The 17,561-nt window shown below is 38.6% G+C and overlaps 1 protein-coding gene across 2 annotated transcripts in view; it reads right to left on the bottom strand.

The window, feature by feature from the left end:
* Nucleotides 1-13,130: 13,130 nt before the first annotated feature.
* Nucleotides 13,131-17,561, bottom strand: part of LOC149811867 (FAD-dependent oxidoreductase family protein) — a 138,139-nt gene continuing 133,708 nt past the window's right edge. For both annotated transcript variants that reach the window (XM_089992724.1, XM_089992725.1), the window contains one exon: nt 13,131-13,435. In XM_089992724.1, the coding sequence (XP_089848850.1) occupies nt 13,337-13,435 (99 nt within the window). In that variant the 3' untranslated portion in view covers nt 13,131-13,336. The remainder of the gene's footprint in view (nt 13,436-17,561) is intronic.

Consider the following 17,561-nt stretch of genomic DNA (forward strand, 5'->3'; position numbering starts at 1 on the left):
GGTTGGACGGGGAATCATTGGTTGTGGCAGTCTCTCTTCTGGATCTTCTCCCAAAATTGTAGTGATCATACTTTCTTTTGACCACTTGATGCATTGGTGGAGGGTTGAGGGAACAACATTGGCGTTATGTATCCATGCACACCCCAGCAAAAGATTGTATGTTGGTGGCATGTTGACGACATGGAATGGTACATTTTGCACTGAATAGTTGATAAAGATTTCAAGGAAGATCTTCCCCTTTGTTGTTTGGTCGTGGTTGTCAAGACCATAAATTATGATCGGATCTGGAAAATATTCTTCTTCTTTCAGGCCCAAAGCTTTGGCGGTTACTTCGGGGCAAATGTTGAGGTTGCTGCCTCCATCAACTAGCACATGAGAGACGGTCATTCCCCTAGTCCTCACTATGATGTATAAGGCATTATTATGAAAGCAGTGAGGTTTCGGCAGATCCTCATCAGAAAAGGTGATTGGCGCATTGGTCATGGCCTGGTTGACGATTTGGGCCATGTCTTGAGGAGTTGTGCATGGTTTGACCTTGATCTTCTTGAGCAAATCATCCAAAACTTTCTGGTGCTCGGGAGACATATGTGTCAATTCCATGATGGAAATGTTCGAGAGGGCGGTGATTGGCCTCTGAACCAGATTGGTGTTTTCATCAGACATTTTGTCCTTTCCCTGACTAGTCTTGATGAACCGCTTAGGAAACCCAGGAATGTTTCTGGCAACTTCGGCGGATGCTTTCGCAGGTTCACTGGATGAATTTAACTTGCTGAGGGATGACATGATATTTATTTTCTTGGTGGTGGGCTGAGCCTGATATAACACTAGGACTTGGTGTTGAAAATAGATGTCCTCACTAGAACATGGTTGAATGTGATCCTGGGGGGAGAATAGTTGCTCTGAAATGACTGTTGTCGAGTGGTTGGGAAAGGGCTTAGATAAGATATCCGGCTGACCTTCTTCCTTATCTTTCACAAGCAAGTTTATCGATACAGTCCTGAATAATATTTTTGAGAACAAAGCAGTTTTTTGTATCGTGCCCCACCGCTCGATGAAACTTGCAAAATTGCTCTTTTATTTTTCCCATAATGATAGGGAGATCGACAACCTTTGGGAGTTTAATCATTCCCTTTTCAAGCATGTATTCTAGAATGTTTTCACGAGACTGATCCAAAGGAGTGAATTCCCTTTCATAACTCCAGCCATCATGCTTCGGTTTTCCTTATGGTTTTGCTTTTGGCTGAGAAACTGGCTGGGAAGGCTGCTGCTTGAAGATTTTTGCCTTTTGAACTGCATGGTGATTTCCTTCAGACTTGGAACCCACTGAGTTCTTGTTGTGATTTTTCTTCCCACCCTTGTTATTGTTGCCACTGCTGCTGCCGGAAACTTCAGCGGAGAAGGTGAAATGAGCTTTTTTTCTTTGAATCAGAGTTGTTTTTAACAAGGGTGATACCCTCGTAGACACCATTCTCCATTCCCATTTCAATCCATTCGACTCTCTCAGTTAATTGGATGAAGGATTTTATAGAAGAAGTGTAGATAAGGCTCCTCAGAGGCTGAGAGAAGTTATTTAGAATGATCTTGAGTGCATGCTCCTCTAAAATAGGAGTCCTCATCTTGTTACAAGTGCTTCTCCACCTGTGAATGAATTCTCGAGCCTTTTCATTTTCTTTCTACTTCAGATTGCAAAGATGATTAAGAGTTGGCAGTGTTTCAATATTGAACAAGAAGCGCTCGATAAATAAATTAACTATTTTATCGAATTCTCATAATTCGATGGGGTTGATGTGCCCAGCATACCACTTTACCGCAGTATCCTCTAGGCTGTGTGGAAAACATATGAATAGAGCCTTGTTGTCCCTCTTGAAACAACTGTATTCTGCGAAGAACATAGCCAAGTGGGCTTTGGGGTTACCAGTCCCATCAAACTTGATGAACTTGCGAGGAAGGTTTTCTAGATTGTCATCTTCTTCGAGGCCGTCATAGAAATCCTCGTTGGTGTAGGTTCTTTTACCCTTGTCCCTCGCTTGTAAATCTTTGACCATGCAGGTCACTTCCTTTAATTGCAGTCGGATTGGATCCTCCACTAGGGTCCCAAACTTGGGTTTGTTCATTGACTCAGGCTCTTTTTCTCTTTTCTGAGACTGATGCAGAGGATTTTGAATGAACACAGGTTGCTCTTCTTCTGAATCTTCTTTTGTTGAAACTGTGTCTTCAGAAGCGCTGTCAGGCTGGAATTTCTTTCTGTCGATCTGGACATGTCTTCTCACAGACTTTTTCCTGATTTTGTTTTTGGAAGATGTCTTCTTTGAACTGGCTTCAGCTTGCTCTGACACCATTTTTGCCGTCATTTTCTGGAACAGACTGTATATGACGGGATCAATATCATCTTCGCCTTCTGGGCCATGTCCCCTGGACGATCTGGGAGAATTAATTTCTTCTGCCTCACTGTCACTGTGCTGCTGAACTATTTTCTTTCTCGTCCTTGTCTGAACCATGATGAAATGCCAATGTTTTCTACAGAATAAAGGAATGGTTAGACCACTAAAGAAGTTTTAGGATGAATTTCTTGAGTGAAGGAAAAATTGGAGATTTGGTAGATCATTTGGAGAGATTATGTCATTACCAGGGATTGGGTCGTCACAAGAATTGTGATAATTGTGTTATTATTTTCATAATAACTGAAAATGTGCCTTGTTATCTAGGCGAGGTCGTCAATCCTGATTTTGAGGAAAAATAGAGAAGTATTTGATATTTGAAGGAAATGTCCCATTACCAGGGATAAGCTCGTCATAAGAATTATGACTATAGCGTTGTTTATTAAGGAGTAAAACAACTGAAAAAAATAAAATTTGGCCTGAAACTTTTGGCAGAATAGAAAAGTAAATTTTATTGATGATAGATCAAAGACAAAGAGAGGGTGGGCAGATAGTTTGCCACCACTCTTGATATTCAGAAGATACATTGGGTCCTGAAAATATGGAAAGGGGAATGAAAGAGTCCCAAGTGTATTTTGCTGCATGGTATGCTCTGGACCACTGATCTGACTGTAGATCAAATTCTGGCATAATACCCATCGAGAAACGGGTGTTGACACAAACCTGGAGTTGCGAAAACTGCCTGAGACACCTTTTTGGCTGATAATCGACACAGAAGAAAGGACCAAGTAATCGATAGCGCTTGCCACGCTCATAGGTGTAGCGAGAAACTGATTCCTGCCGGTTGAAATAGCCCCAAACGATCTCTTTTTGATGCAGCCTTTCAATCAAGGATCGATACGAAAGAGTGGACTATGGCTTCTTGCTATTGAATCTGAATAAACTGGTCTTTGATGGTACATGTCGTAGGAACCACGACTGTAAGGCATAGATGCATCCTTCTACCAAGATGGTCTCTCCGAGAGTGAAGCGAGTCAAACCCCAGTAGAGGAAAGCTAAGGCAGCCATGGAAATTGAGAGACGATGGGTTTGCTTACTTCCCCATCTTTGCAAGAGTTGGACAACTCTGACATCAACAAGGTTCTGACCGTCTTGAAAGAAAGCTAATCTCATTGTGCATGGGATCATGGCATGCTGAATTCTGTCATTCGCTACTCGGGACAGGGTATTAACTTTCTCATATGCTCCATACTTGTGATAGAGCCCGAATAGATCAATGAACTGACTTCCATCAATTTCAGTGAGTGGTGGTTTGGCTTAGATACAATACATGACCATCATCATCAAAGAAAACAGATATCATCATCAGTATGAAACCCACGTCTAAATAGTGATGTGCTTCTAATGCAATCCAGGTGCACATGAAATATGACCAATGATTGCAATGTTTAAAGCATCTCTTTCTTGCTTTGATTGTTTATGTTTGTTGCTTGCTGCTTAAGTGCTTCTCAATAAGCAGAATCTGGCCCTCATGCTCATCTCAATCGGATTACTGAGATTCCACCTGTAAGATCCGAAGTCCTTCTTGCTACTAACTCTTTACATTTGCAGGTTATTTCTTTAAATGAATATAATAATGACAAATATGTGAAGGAGTTCAGTATTAGTGTTTCTAATGCGCTTGCTACTTGTCCTACTCGGGTTTTTCCAACTCCTCGTATAAGAAGAAGAAGACAAAGATAATTTTACATAGAATAGGGTTTTACGCATGTGTATACAAATCAACACGATGTTTAGACTTAGTAAAGTACAAATCGAGGTAACTTCATAAATACAAACCAATTTACAACTTGATACATATTTAAGTAACAGTTGCAAATCGCTATCACTGTTTTATAGAAGGTATTCTATCACGATCTATACAACAACAGACATAAAGCGAAAATGATTTGTCCTATCGCGATTTGTGTTTATGAGCTTTGTCTATGTGAACGATATATCCTATCACGATTTACATAATGACTGATTCATAAAAGGCGAAAAGGAAAAACAATAAACAAATTGGCACGATGTTTAAACTTAGTAAAGAAGAAATTGATGACGTTCATGATATATCATGACCAAAATTCTTTAAGTTTCATAATATAACAAGATTTTTCCTATCGCGATTTGTTGTTATGAGCTTTATCAATGTGAACGATATGTCCTATCATGATTTGTAATAATGTACACTGTGATTTTCATCCTATTTTGGATGAAATAGACATCATTGCGTAAATCATGATAGGACACTACATAGTACCACGATTTATATACCAAATAAATTCCCATAAAGGCGATTTACTAATGGTATAAAAATTAATCTACAGCGATTTAACAACGATCATGCATAGGTATTAAGTTTAACTCATCAGCGTAGTTAAAACCACAAACATGTCAATGTTAGCGATTTAATACTAGTGATTTACCAAATGGGGAAAGTCGGTAAATGCTATATTAGTAAGAACCCATTATTATAAATTGCCATCACACGTTTAGCATTCATAAATAAAAATCACACTAAAAGGAAAAAGTTGTTTTGTATCTGCAATGACTTGTACATGTGAAGACACATGAGACAACGATTTTTACTAATGGTATAAGCACTGAACAACGACAATTTACCAAAGATATCAAAATTGTAGCTTTGTAGGCTAAGATAAGACAACGATTTATACATGTGAAGGAAACATATTACAACGATCGAACATGTTAATACAATCAATATATAATTATGTTTTTTGCTGCATTTTGAAAAATATGCCATAAACATTGGCGATGATGTGCATCTGGTCATACATGAGACAATGCAGCCACAATTGCGTAATCACCAACTGTAAGTACAACTTCAGGGTGTTTCCCATTCATTGCCTGTGTAAATACTCTGAACAACCACTCAAAGCTTTTTTTGGTTTGGTCATACAAAAAAAGAGTCGCCTAATATGCAACTCTGTGAGTGATGATTCACTCTAACAAACTACGCAAATGGCCATTGTTCAGTATTAATCTTCATTGTCGTATAAAAAATAAGCACATCATTGAAGCATTCATAATCTACTCTTCACTTTGAATCTGCCCAAAACATATTCACAGCATATCCATCTTCATCCTGTTGTATTGCACTAAAGAAATCAGGGTCATTGCTTGATTTCTTTTGTAAGTAATCAACCAAACAACATATTCCTTCATTCTTCATGTTATATGTCATCTTCCTTCTCAAGTGGTTTCTTAGATCCATAGGTGTGAATGACACATTCTCGCAACCACCATCTATGTGCGCACACAAATTATATGTCTTCCTTGGTGCAATGTCGGAGCTATCAGCTATTTCACCAATTGCAGTGTGTGCTTCAGTTACTTTACAATGTAACCTTAACATAGGAGTCATAAATGAAGTTGCTAATTCATGGTTACGATCACTGATTAAAGTACGACATACATATTTCCCATTCGGAAGTCTTCTTAACATCATTCTCGCTAGACAACCGCGTCTTGAATCTGGCTTGTTCCTTGTTGGATTTCCACTTGACTTCTTTCAACCTTCCTTAGAACAAACATATGTCTTTCTCACCACGACACCCTGTGCATTTTTTGACCAAGAATACCTTCTAACACTGAAGCCAAGTTTTAAGGCATGATCATTGTAAAATTTATATGCAGCTTCTTAATTATTAAATTGCATTCCTTCTACGGGAACAGAGTCAAGTGTACTATCATGTACATTCCCAGTGCCTGCACCTTTATCAAGTGTACTGTCATGATCGTTCACCTCATTATCGAATTACATTTCTTGTGCTCGAACATTCAAGTCATAATGCCTGCACCCTTCTTATCATGTGCATCATTAGTGCACATGTTCACTTCTTCAGGTGCGTCATTAGTACAAATGTTCACTTCTCCATAACTTTCCAATGATTGAGATACACTATCTTCACTGCAACTATATGATAAGCTCACCACTATCATAAGCAAGATATCAATTTGTGTTAGCCAGCACATATGTTTACTACAATTTACTCAAGATGCATATAACAACTGATACATATTAGTTAAGCAAGTTAAAAAAATGATTAAATGAATCACAGTATAAAAGCAACAACAATTTGTTAATTGTTTATACTATACATCGAGTTGTTATTTACCATGCCAATAAAAGAAATGATTTATCATATACGTGTGTTGACGATAGTGATTCACGTGACAGCGATTTAATTATATCTACGACGCTATGAAGCGATTTCTATTGAAATCGCTAAATGAGCAGCGATTTGAATACGCAAATCACCACCGCAAGCATGCAACAATATAAATTCTACCTGCATATGTTTTAAAATCATACTATAAATATCTTACAAATCGACACTAGAAAACACATAATATCTTACAAATCGATACGGTAATTCAGCATAATAGCTTACAAATCAACACTACAAAATACGTAATATCTTACAAATCGATATACATATCACATAATATATTACAAATCAATACAAAAATTCAACATAATAGCTTACAAATCAATATTAACAAACAATACAATATCTCATAAATCGGTATTATGTTACTACAATCGCGATTTGCGTTACATTGCATATACTGAGTGAATGGACGATATCGGATTGGGTAGAGGCCTTTCCTCTCATCTGTAAACAAGCATTCTTGTCAACAGGTCACAGCGTCTTACAAATATCTTTAATTTTCCAACCGTCGAAAAGACAACATCGACATGCAATAACAAAACAATGCCTTAATGGCACTCACGCCGACATGGAAAGGTACTCACGACGCCTTAATGGCACTTGTTGGAATGTTTGTGCATCATTGCTTTTTTCCATATTGCCTAACGAAGAAGAAGAGAAGACTGTAAAAAGAGATGGCCGACAAATGCCTCTATGACGCCCATCAATGATCAAACCAGTCAATCGATTTATAGTTATCTCCACGATGTAGGAACGAATCTGAGAATATTTTATAACATAAGGCACGAATGAGAAGGCGGCAATGTGTTGTAATATAAGCTAAAAACTAAGGCGGGAACCTAGACTCAAGACGACAGCAAAGGGTGCTCCGGTGACAGCAGACGACGGTAAAGGGTGTGTCGTCAAAGGGAGCTTCTGTTACAGCAAATGGTGCATTGTCAAAAGGTGATCCGCTGGCAGCATAAGAGTTTACTGCTTAGGGCGAAAACAGAACGTTTAGACTTTTTGAAGAGTTAAGATCGTTTCACTTTTCTGGATGGAGGACATTTTTATCCTTTTCTCAAACCATAGTTTCATAGCGAGAATGGCGGAAAAAGGTACTTAAGTCTGTGCAACCGCACCAGACTCCGACACTAAGTGATGCTGACACACACAAGGATACGAGCCCCACATGTTTATATACGTGGCGCTCATTCAAACCCCGAACAAGCATTGTAGCAAACCCTGCGTCTTCAAGGAAAAACACACAACATCCTCCCATCGAAATGGGTCATGGAGTAAAGCTGGTCCAAAATTCAAGGCACATGTAATAGAGGATATCAAGAGACATTAGAACACAAAGTTTCATGTTTTGAAATCACCATCATTTGCAGCCTTCATCACCACCATTTATTGTGAAAATAGTGGAGCCCACCACAAGGTGCTGATATTGCCTTTACAAAAAGATGAAGACCATGGGCAGTGGTAATATTGAAACACAAAAAAAATGTTTTGGCATCTCAAATGTTCCTACCTCAGTGCAGCCGAACATTGCATTTATGCAATGTGATTGCACCTGCTCCCAGTTCTTTACTGTTTGAAGCGACAATTCATGGTCCATGGTCCTATCTTATACATGAGATTGCAGTAAGGTGTCCAAAAAAGATAGTCCAACCATGTCTTTATTCTCCCATAGGTTTCAACTGTTGTGGACCCATGAATCTCACCAGGAAACCATCTTATGCATGTTTTGTGACCCATACTACATTATAGGTTCGGCATCAGTACATAGTGTTAGACAAGTTGAGGCTTAATATATAATGGACACAACCATGTATTTGTCATTCTGTACATAAATATACAAGAACGCCTACACACTCATGCTTTCTATTAGTGGTGATGCTGGAAACTAGTAAGATCAGTATCTTCTTAAACACTAATACATTGGGTCAAATTTTAGACCCAATCTAACTAATAAAAACACATCCATTTGAGCAACGTGATTCTTGTAATTTGGGGGTCGAAACCAAGAGGACGGTGTCATGCTAAACAAACTCACTGGTCCAAACCAGATGACTTGGTAGCTCGGTCCAGAGTGGTGGCCCAACTGAGTAAAGGTTTGCAATGGGTTTGTCCAAAACTGGCTGCAACTGGGTTTCTCTTCCACGCACTTTTGCTTTGAACTTCATTTATCTTAGTGGATTTTTTTTTTGCTTACGAACAAATCAGAGAGAGCCTTTGAAATTCCTCCAAAATATTGGAAAATTTAATAATACTTTCACCTTTGCCTTGTAAAAAAAATATTGTCATCTACATAAAAACTACCAAAAGTGATCGTACTGTACAACAAATATGATGTATTTTCTAAAAAAACCCTATAATTTTCGAAAATCGGCCTGATGTCCAAAATTACAAATATTCAGCTTCAAAAGGACCATTTTAACATTCTTACAATGAACCTCCCGAGGTTTGCACAATATATCGGCCTGCTCATCGGTTATCGCAAACACTCACTTAAATGTAGATTCACGTGTTTATTTTTGCGGACCGTGAGAAATTAGCATAACTATATTAGCAAACTTCCTGTAACTCAAACATGTAGAAATTCACATATATTTCACTAAATTCGCATATATTAAACTAAGTTTGCATAGCCAAATATGTGAACCTTCCAACAGGGTATCTTTCCTTACATGAGATTTTCTTTTCTAGGCTGATAGGTGAGACCTCACTCCTATTCATAGTGCATGTGTAGGTCTTAAGACATTCAAATTGAACATACTTGATGCATCTCAATCCTTGTTTTTGTAATTGATGCATTACACTATCTTGATTATGCTGAGTGATCATTCGGAAGATTTCTTGTAACATTAAGACTGGATAGGATGAATCAAGAGTAAGCTTGCGTGACTACTGTGTCACAAGAGTGACCCAGGCCCATTAGCAGCTGGAAAGCATTTATCAACTAACTCCACTAACACAATGCAAATCTTTAGCCAAAGGCTAAGTGGGGCTCTGTCTGATCGGCAAACACAGGTCTAAGATGATGGCCTGAAACTTTTGATGCTCATTCTGATAATGTGGTGCCTTCTCTCCCTATGATACTGCTAGATAGGAAGCAAGATTAATAATGCAGCTTATTGGGGAGGAGCAGGTTGAGTGTCTTTATCTCCTTTTCAGAAGCCTATGCATGGCTCACTCCGAAGAGAGATTCCAGAATGTGCCGAGCCTCACAATGTCAATGATTATTCTGATCTAGCAATGGCACCTAGCACACAATTTCTGTCAGCCACTACTGTAAGACGTCTGCTTCCTCAAGGCTCTTCATTTCAGCCATGCCTGCACTACCTACCTTTGGAAACATGGCAGCCACAGTTGCTGCACCGCCTAACAATCATACAAATCAGCTGGAAGAAGCATGGAGCCACCACCTACTGCTCAAATGTATGGAGCTGATACAGCTTTCAGCCCACCTACTGATAGACTGTAATGCAACATACCAGCAAACGCCACAGGCAGTGCCCCTGCTATAGCTCGGGATAGACGTGTCCAGAGCCATGTTGCACCGGACTGGACCACAATGATGCTTACCAGCAAATAGTTAGCCAAGGACAGTACATCAGCAGCAACAATTGCAGCCACCCCAACACTTGGACCGCCAAAAGAGATGCACACTGCTGCACCCTTCATTATCAGAAACTGAGATCAATGGTTGTACCAGTGCTGCTGGCAGCGATTCCGCCACCAAAAATTCTGCAGCAGTAGCAGCAACAGATGCAGATTCTAGTACACAATCATTTCCAACTCTGCCTGATAGGATCACTATAAACAACCTATCCGCCATGTAATAGCTACCTCAGTTTTTTAAATCAGTTTTATTTTCGTTGCTAGTAAGAACACTTACTGCTTTAACATACCAAAAAGCTGATTAGTCCGGCAGATGTTGATGAACATGGCACAAAGAAAACTAAGATGCTCTTTGCAGCAGTTCGTTTCAAATGGACTGACACATTCCACAAATTTCCTGATTTTCACACTCGTTTTTGGAACCCAAACTGCTCTTGGTAGGTGAGAAGGGAGCTTAATTCCTTTTGAAGGTGCTCTCCATCAAATAGGCAATGGTCTTGTTCAAACATTTTGACAAGCATCAGAATGAATACACGGTAATCGATGAACCAAGAGGCTGCTTATACGAGGAGGTCATCCATGACATCATAGGTAATGTCAGACACAGGAAAAGTAACTAGGACTACAGCTCAATCTTGTTTTTTTCTGGATAGTCAAGGGCTATAACTCATTCTTGTTTTCATGGTTGCAATAGTAAACCATATTTTACTTAAATTATCCTTCATCCTCATATTTTTTGTAATTTCTTCATGCCAACATTCTTAAATTTGATGCAATAATATCTTGAAGAATATTTCTGCAATACTTGAAATACTCATGGTAACCGCCGTTAATAGTTACCAACAGGTACGAGGGAGTATTTTGCTTTCACTTTGCTTTTTTAACTGTCTATGTTGCACAATTTACACAATTCAATGAAGTTTAATCATCAATATTGCTTCAAGTCTTAAAAAGATGCCTGGAAAAAGAAGTGAAAGAATCATTATCATACTTAGGTGTTTAAGGCTTTAGAGTCCGTGTATTGGAACATTTTTCCATGTAGCTCTCACTTTTATAAACTAATAAACAGTTTTGCTACAAGGAATTGGTTAATAGCACCACGATTGGTGCAATCTGTGCGAGGAAGGCAGCAATAAACCGTTTGATGACATTGACCTCATTTGATCATATCGGACCTTCAATTTGACATACCTTCAAGCAGCCATAAGAAAATACTTCAAATAAGACAGATCTAGTGTACATGATGTGACATGCTTCAATGGGTTATGCCCAAGAGGAGATGCTCACTTCAATTTAACTTCTTTAAGGGCCTGTTTGGAATCTGGGCGCTGGGATGGGCGTTTATGCATTTGGTGTTCCTGAGGCAAAATCTTGGTCAAACGCCCATGGTGGTCCCATTTGGAATCTCGGCGCTAGGATGGGCGTTTATGCATTTGGGATGGGAAGTGAGGCTGTTTCTCCTTTGTATTTACACTAAAGGATGGATCTGGCAGCTGCCACTTCCTCAAATGCATAAACTCCATAAACGCCCATCCCAGCTACAGATCCCAAACAAGCCCTAAAGATAATGGAACTAATCAAGGTTATCCCACAAATGCAGGACGGATGTGCAAGTGCGCATGAATTGGCAGAAAGCATCAAGGTAATGCTCGAGGGATCTGTTCAAAAAGTGGAACCTTTCAAAGGATAGACTCGATGGTATACCAAAACATTCAGAAATTGTATTTCCAACAACATTCGTGCGTACTATATCTTGCTTTTCAACCCCGTAGGGGATAATCCCTGTGCCCCTCAATTATGAGGGTGCGCCCTAACCCTCCAGCCATCTTATTCAACCCCTACTGCAGCTTGTTTCAGATAACTGTGTTTCCATGACTAATTTTGGGGTTTCTGTATATCATCCCCAGTTTGTCCTCTTTTCTTTGTGATATATAGTTCAATTGTTCCGTCCATTCAAGAGTTTTTTTTTCAAAACAAACAATGGTTTCTTATAACACAACCATTGCTGCAGGCTTGTCTAGTCATTCAGAAATAAAATAAAGTATATTGTACGAACTACTACTATTGCTACCACCACCACCAACACCACCATAAGTAGCTCAGTGTTCATCTCCTTAAAACTAGGGTTGTCAACAGGTTTGGTTCAGACCCCAGTGGGACCAAACCCATATCTGATTTGAGATGGTGGTACCAGGTCCGAACCCAAGTCTAATCAGGCCTACCATAAGAGAAACCATAGCCAGATCTCATAAAGATTACATAAACCAGATCCGAACCATACCTGGTAAAATAATACTCTTTCTTTTTACATTTAAAATTTGTGGATCTTAGTCGGAACTCAGGTCGAGCCCGGATCTTGTATGAAATTTCACAGACCTTACCCAGCTCCACATATTAATTGGCCCCTTTAATTATGAGACTAGAACTGGATTCTGACCGGTCCTTGTTTATCATCAAACCCCAACCATATAGGGTTTGGTATGGATCAGGTCTTGGTCAAACCCAACCTATTGACACCCCTACTTATGACCACATAAGGGTGTGTTTGAATCCAAATACACGTGGGCGGGACATCCACACAGGTCAGAAAACAGGACAGCACAGTGGCCAAAAAAATGTTTTTTTTGTCCGAGAGTGTCTGTCCACTACTGTTCCGTGGGGAGACACAGAGCAGTGGTGGACGCCAAATAAGAATCCGCGGAACATACCAATATTGTATCCGTGTGTCATGTGTTTGCCTGGGCACATGAGGCCCATGCTTGGTGCATCCCATGGACCGGTGCGGATGGCAAATCAAACGCACCCTAAAATTACAACAATGTTCCACATAATTTCAAGGCAAAAAAGGTTTACCTGTACGAGGGATGAATGCAAAAAAATGGTCCTCCCAAAGCTATAACAGATGTTTCAAGGTTCATTAGAACAGAACATTCATAGATTCTCATATTTTTTTAAGATTTTACAATGATTGGTGTCCATTAGTTCAATAATTTACTAAAACAATTCATTGTATTAGTCCCACTATGATCATAAGCGTCCAATGAGCTTGACTGCAAGAATACTGGATACAAAACCTTGCAATACTGATCACAACTAGAGGACGGAAGGAATGAGCTAGCTACAACACCTTCCTTGAACAGAGTATGGTGTGGGATGAATTTTTCCACTGTTGCCTAACACCATATCCACCACCATTTCAGCAGTCCCCATGGCCTATAACGGCAAATAGAAAACATATCACTAATACAACCACATGAAGTTATAAGGATGCAGTCATAATCATACTCAGTTTAACATTCCACTAATGATGTAATATCACATATTTTCATACTTGGTCATCTTTCTGATTTTTTGAAAATTTGGCTAAAGGAGAAAAATCGTTTGGGGCTTGATGGCTTGATTTTTAGACTAATGTCTTTGAGTCTGGGCTTGGCCCAAGTCCCATCGACAAGGTCGTAACGAGCCAATCGAGGCGTAAGAAAGTGTTTTATTTTTTACTTTTAAATTCAAGCGAAATTCAAGTTATTTTTGGGCGAAATTCAGAATTTGATATTCATGTAATATGTCGTTGGATGTGTCTCGGAATTCTGAGCGTAACGACATTTTACTTTCCTGAATTCGAGTTCCGGATGGCCCAAAAATCACATTTTCTGAAAATGAGCAGTTTGTCGGTTTGGGTCCAGATTTGGATCGGGTTGAATCCAATGCATATGATCTGAATTATTATAGATTTGGATCTTATTTAAGACCTACTTTAATCTGAATTTAATCTAGATCTTGATCCATTTTTGTTTTGGGTATGTGTTTGAATTTTGGATCCGGATCCAAATCCATGCTCAACGTTTTTTCTAACTTTAAATTCAATAAAAAGCTTTAATTTGGAGTTTAATAAGGTTAAGAAGCCTTCTGGGTTAATTTAGCTATTTTTGGAAGCTTTTAGATAATTTTTAATTAATTAATTAATTAAATTTTATTAATTTCAAAAATTTCACTTTAGGGCTAAGTAGGACTCTTAAAGGAGTCTTCTTACTTACCTAAGAAGGTTTAAGAAGTATTAAGAAGAAGTTTTAAAAGAATTTGAAAGTGTTAAGAAAAGTCAACAAGAGAAATCTTTAAAAAAATTGGAAAGCATGAGAAGGGAGTTTCACTTTTTAGAAACTCTCCTTCTCCAGCAAAAGGGTTGGATAAGGGAGGGACGTCACCCCCTCTCCCTCACTTTATATAAAAAAAAGAAAAAAGAAAAAAGGAAAAAGAGAAAGAAAGAGTGTGAGAGAGAGAGAGAGAGGGGAGAAGAGGAAAGAAAGGAAGAAGGAAGACCTTCTCCAACCATCCACAGCCCCTTTTCCACCATTGTTTTTCTGGTTTCTTTCAATTCACGTAAAGGTACGGGTTCTCTCTCTTGAAATCAAGTGAGAAATGGAATGGAGATTGAATTCCATGTAGCACCTCCACAAAGACTATAGAAAAAGAAATAAAATCGGGTATATATTTCTCTTTTGTGCTAAACAAAATACATTTCATGGTAAAAAAATAGTTATTATATACTTGCACCATGATATTCATGTCCTCCTATGGAGGATCCTTGCTATGGATAGTAGCGATGCATGTAAACTCGAGTTAAATGACCTTGTATGCATGTAGATAGAGAAAATTTTCTGTGCACAGTATTGTTGTTTTGAAACACACATTATGTTCTGGCCTATGTTCACAGCACACGTAGATGCATAAGAGCCTTATGTATGCATAGATATGATTTACCGTAAGTATATGTACCGGTATAAATCTGGTCCTGTACAACACACCTGGAACAGACCATGTACAAGATACATGGGTCTGTTTGGAATATATATATATATATATATATATATATATATATATATATATATATATATATATCATAATCCATTTGTATGAACTGGAGCCATTCATTACCAGTTTTGGTGATGTCTCACAGTCCGGTGAGTGGAAAGAATATACACATATTTACATCCTTTTGTGATGAGAAGTTTATCAATGAAAAATTCAGAGTTAGTATGTTTAATCAGGCATCGCCTACCGATTCTTCATGTGATCGTGAAACCCATTTCTGTAAGATGTATGTAGATGGACTGGTGTGAATTCTGTTTAAGTAAATATACGTGACTGATCCTATTACATGTAGAAAATCAGGTAAACCTTTCAAAAAAAATGCTATACTAACAGGATTTTGCGTGTTGGTAGGAGCTGTCAATGCACTGCTCCTTGTGGTGGGACATTGCAGGTTCAGAACCCAGTGGTACCAATGAATAATAACTGGTGGGGGTCTGGGCAAAACCCAGCTTGCTTTTCAGAAAAAAAGGGGGGCTCTATAAAGAGTGTCAAGCTGGGGCTGCGTGCTGAGTCTGGTGACTGTCAGGCCAGACCGTGCCCTGACAGTCCCATAAGGGAGCCAGCTGGGACTGGGCTAATGGCTCCAGCCTGAGTGGGGCTCGGCTGGGGCTGTACTCATTTCCTTAAAATATATATATACACTCAGGCATTTGAAAACTATTTGCATGTATATACCTGAAATCGGAGGTTACATAGAGATTCATACCTATGCTATGGGATTTTAAAGGTATCATGTTACTTATTACAAGTCTTGTTCAAGTGAACCTGTTCAGTTAAATGAATAAAATTCCAGATTTGATATGCGTGTCAAACTCAGCCCCATGCATGTAAAAGAACGTTGTGTTTCACTTTCCTGTACTTGTTACGTTGTGCTATGTCAACAGAATATTGCAAGGCTGCATCCTATGTGTTTGCATTCGCTAAATTGAGGTCTTTGGCACGTGCACCATTACTTGAATGTTCACATGTTTGATTAAAGTGGGCATTGCACGAAAGCATGCATGTAGCATGAACATATGAATTAGGGTGTGCATCTGACATGAATATGCGAATTGAATGGATGTATGCAACTAATATGAAGATGTGAATTCTTGCTCATGCATATGTATATCATTGTTTCATGCATACCTCTAACATTTGCATACATGAATAGGCATCGAGAAATATTCAAAAGTAATGCATAGTGGCATATTATCTGTGATTTTCGAATATGAATGCATCGATGATCAGATGGATCATCCTGGGCTGTGGGAGCCTTGAGCATGTGGTGCTCTTTGTTTAGTTTTATGCTTTGCAAAAATCAAATGTAATAATATTGTTCTATGGCACTGTTTTGTGTTGCCACAGGCTGTGGTTCCGTGAAGAGCTTCGGCATGTCGAATTACAAGCCTATATTACAAATCATGCAGGTTGAATTGCAATTAATATCAAGATAAAAAGAATTAAAGAACACTGTAATCTACATCTCCTTGATGTCCCTTCTATAGTGTGAAAATCTTGGATGTTGTGGTTTTGAGAAAATCGTGAGGATATTAAAACTTCGTGTACGTTGTTATATCCCTGAACCCGATATTGAGGTTTTTCTCCTTGCCACAGTTTTAGGAAGAGTGTCACTTTGCCTAGGGGTGGTGTGTAAACGCACTTGTGGATTTGGATGTTTCTGGTGTCTCCGACATTAGATTTGGATGTCTACTGTTCCGAAGGCTGTTTCGGTCGAGGGCTAAGTTTGAAATCTAGTAATAAAATACAAATTGTGTGCTAAGCTACCCTGGAAACCCTACTTGACCTCGAAGATTTTACCCGTTTGGTGTATCCGCGGACAATGGTAATTAAAAAGAGAAACTTAAATTGTGTGCATTTAATAGGGACATGTATATGAAAACAAAATTCTAATAAGAGGTAATAATTTACTCATGCATTGCACTGAAGCAATGCATATTCCTGCTATGCACTAGGTCATGCGTGTTTACATATTCCCTTAACCGTTAAATGTTGATGAAAGCATAATGTTATTCCCTAATGCATGTTAAATGATTGTATTGCTTAAATTGTGATCTCTGTTATTTATTAAATGTTCTCTTATGCTTAATAATTATCGCTAATGCATGAATGCTTAATTGAGTTATGAATTTGTCATAATTGCATTCCTCTAAGTTATTGCATGAATTCTTATTTGTATTCTTTATGCTCATTTATTTCATTAGAGAGATTTGTACGCAGAATTCTTCGAATTTCTGACACTCTACTTTTATTGTTTTTCACAGCCTTAGGGGATTAATGAAGCGACTCGCTTCTGAGAGAACTACGAGTGCTACACGTTTGCTATACAGCTTCACAGATAGACAACGTGGCTTTGCTTTGCTTTTCTTTACTTTTTATTTACATTTAATTGTCTATGCACTCTGATTTCTAATGTAATTGTCTCATGACTATTATCTCTTAATTAATAAAAAATTTATTTGTTATGGTT

This window comes from Nuphar pumila, chromosome 17 (genome assembly GCF_984573655.1).
Source record: "Nuphar pumila chromosome 17, dmNupPumi1.hap1.1, whole genome shotgun sequence".
Classification (NCBI taxonomy): Eukaryota; Viridiplantae; Streptophyta; class Magnoliopsida; order Nymphaeales; family Nymphaeaceae; genus Nuphar; species Nuphar pumila.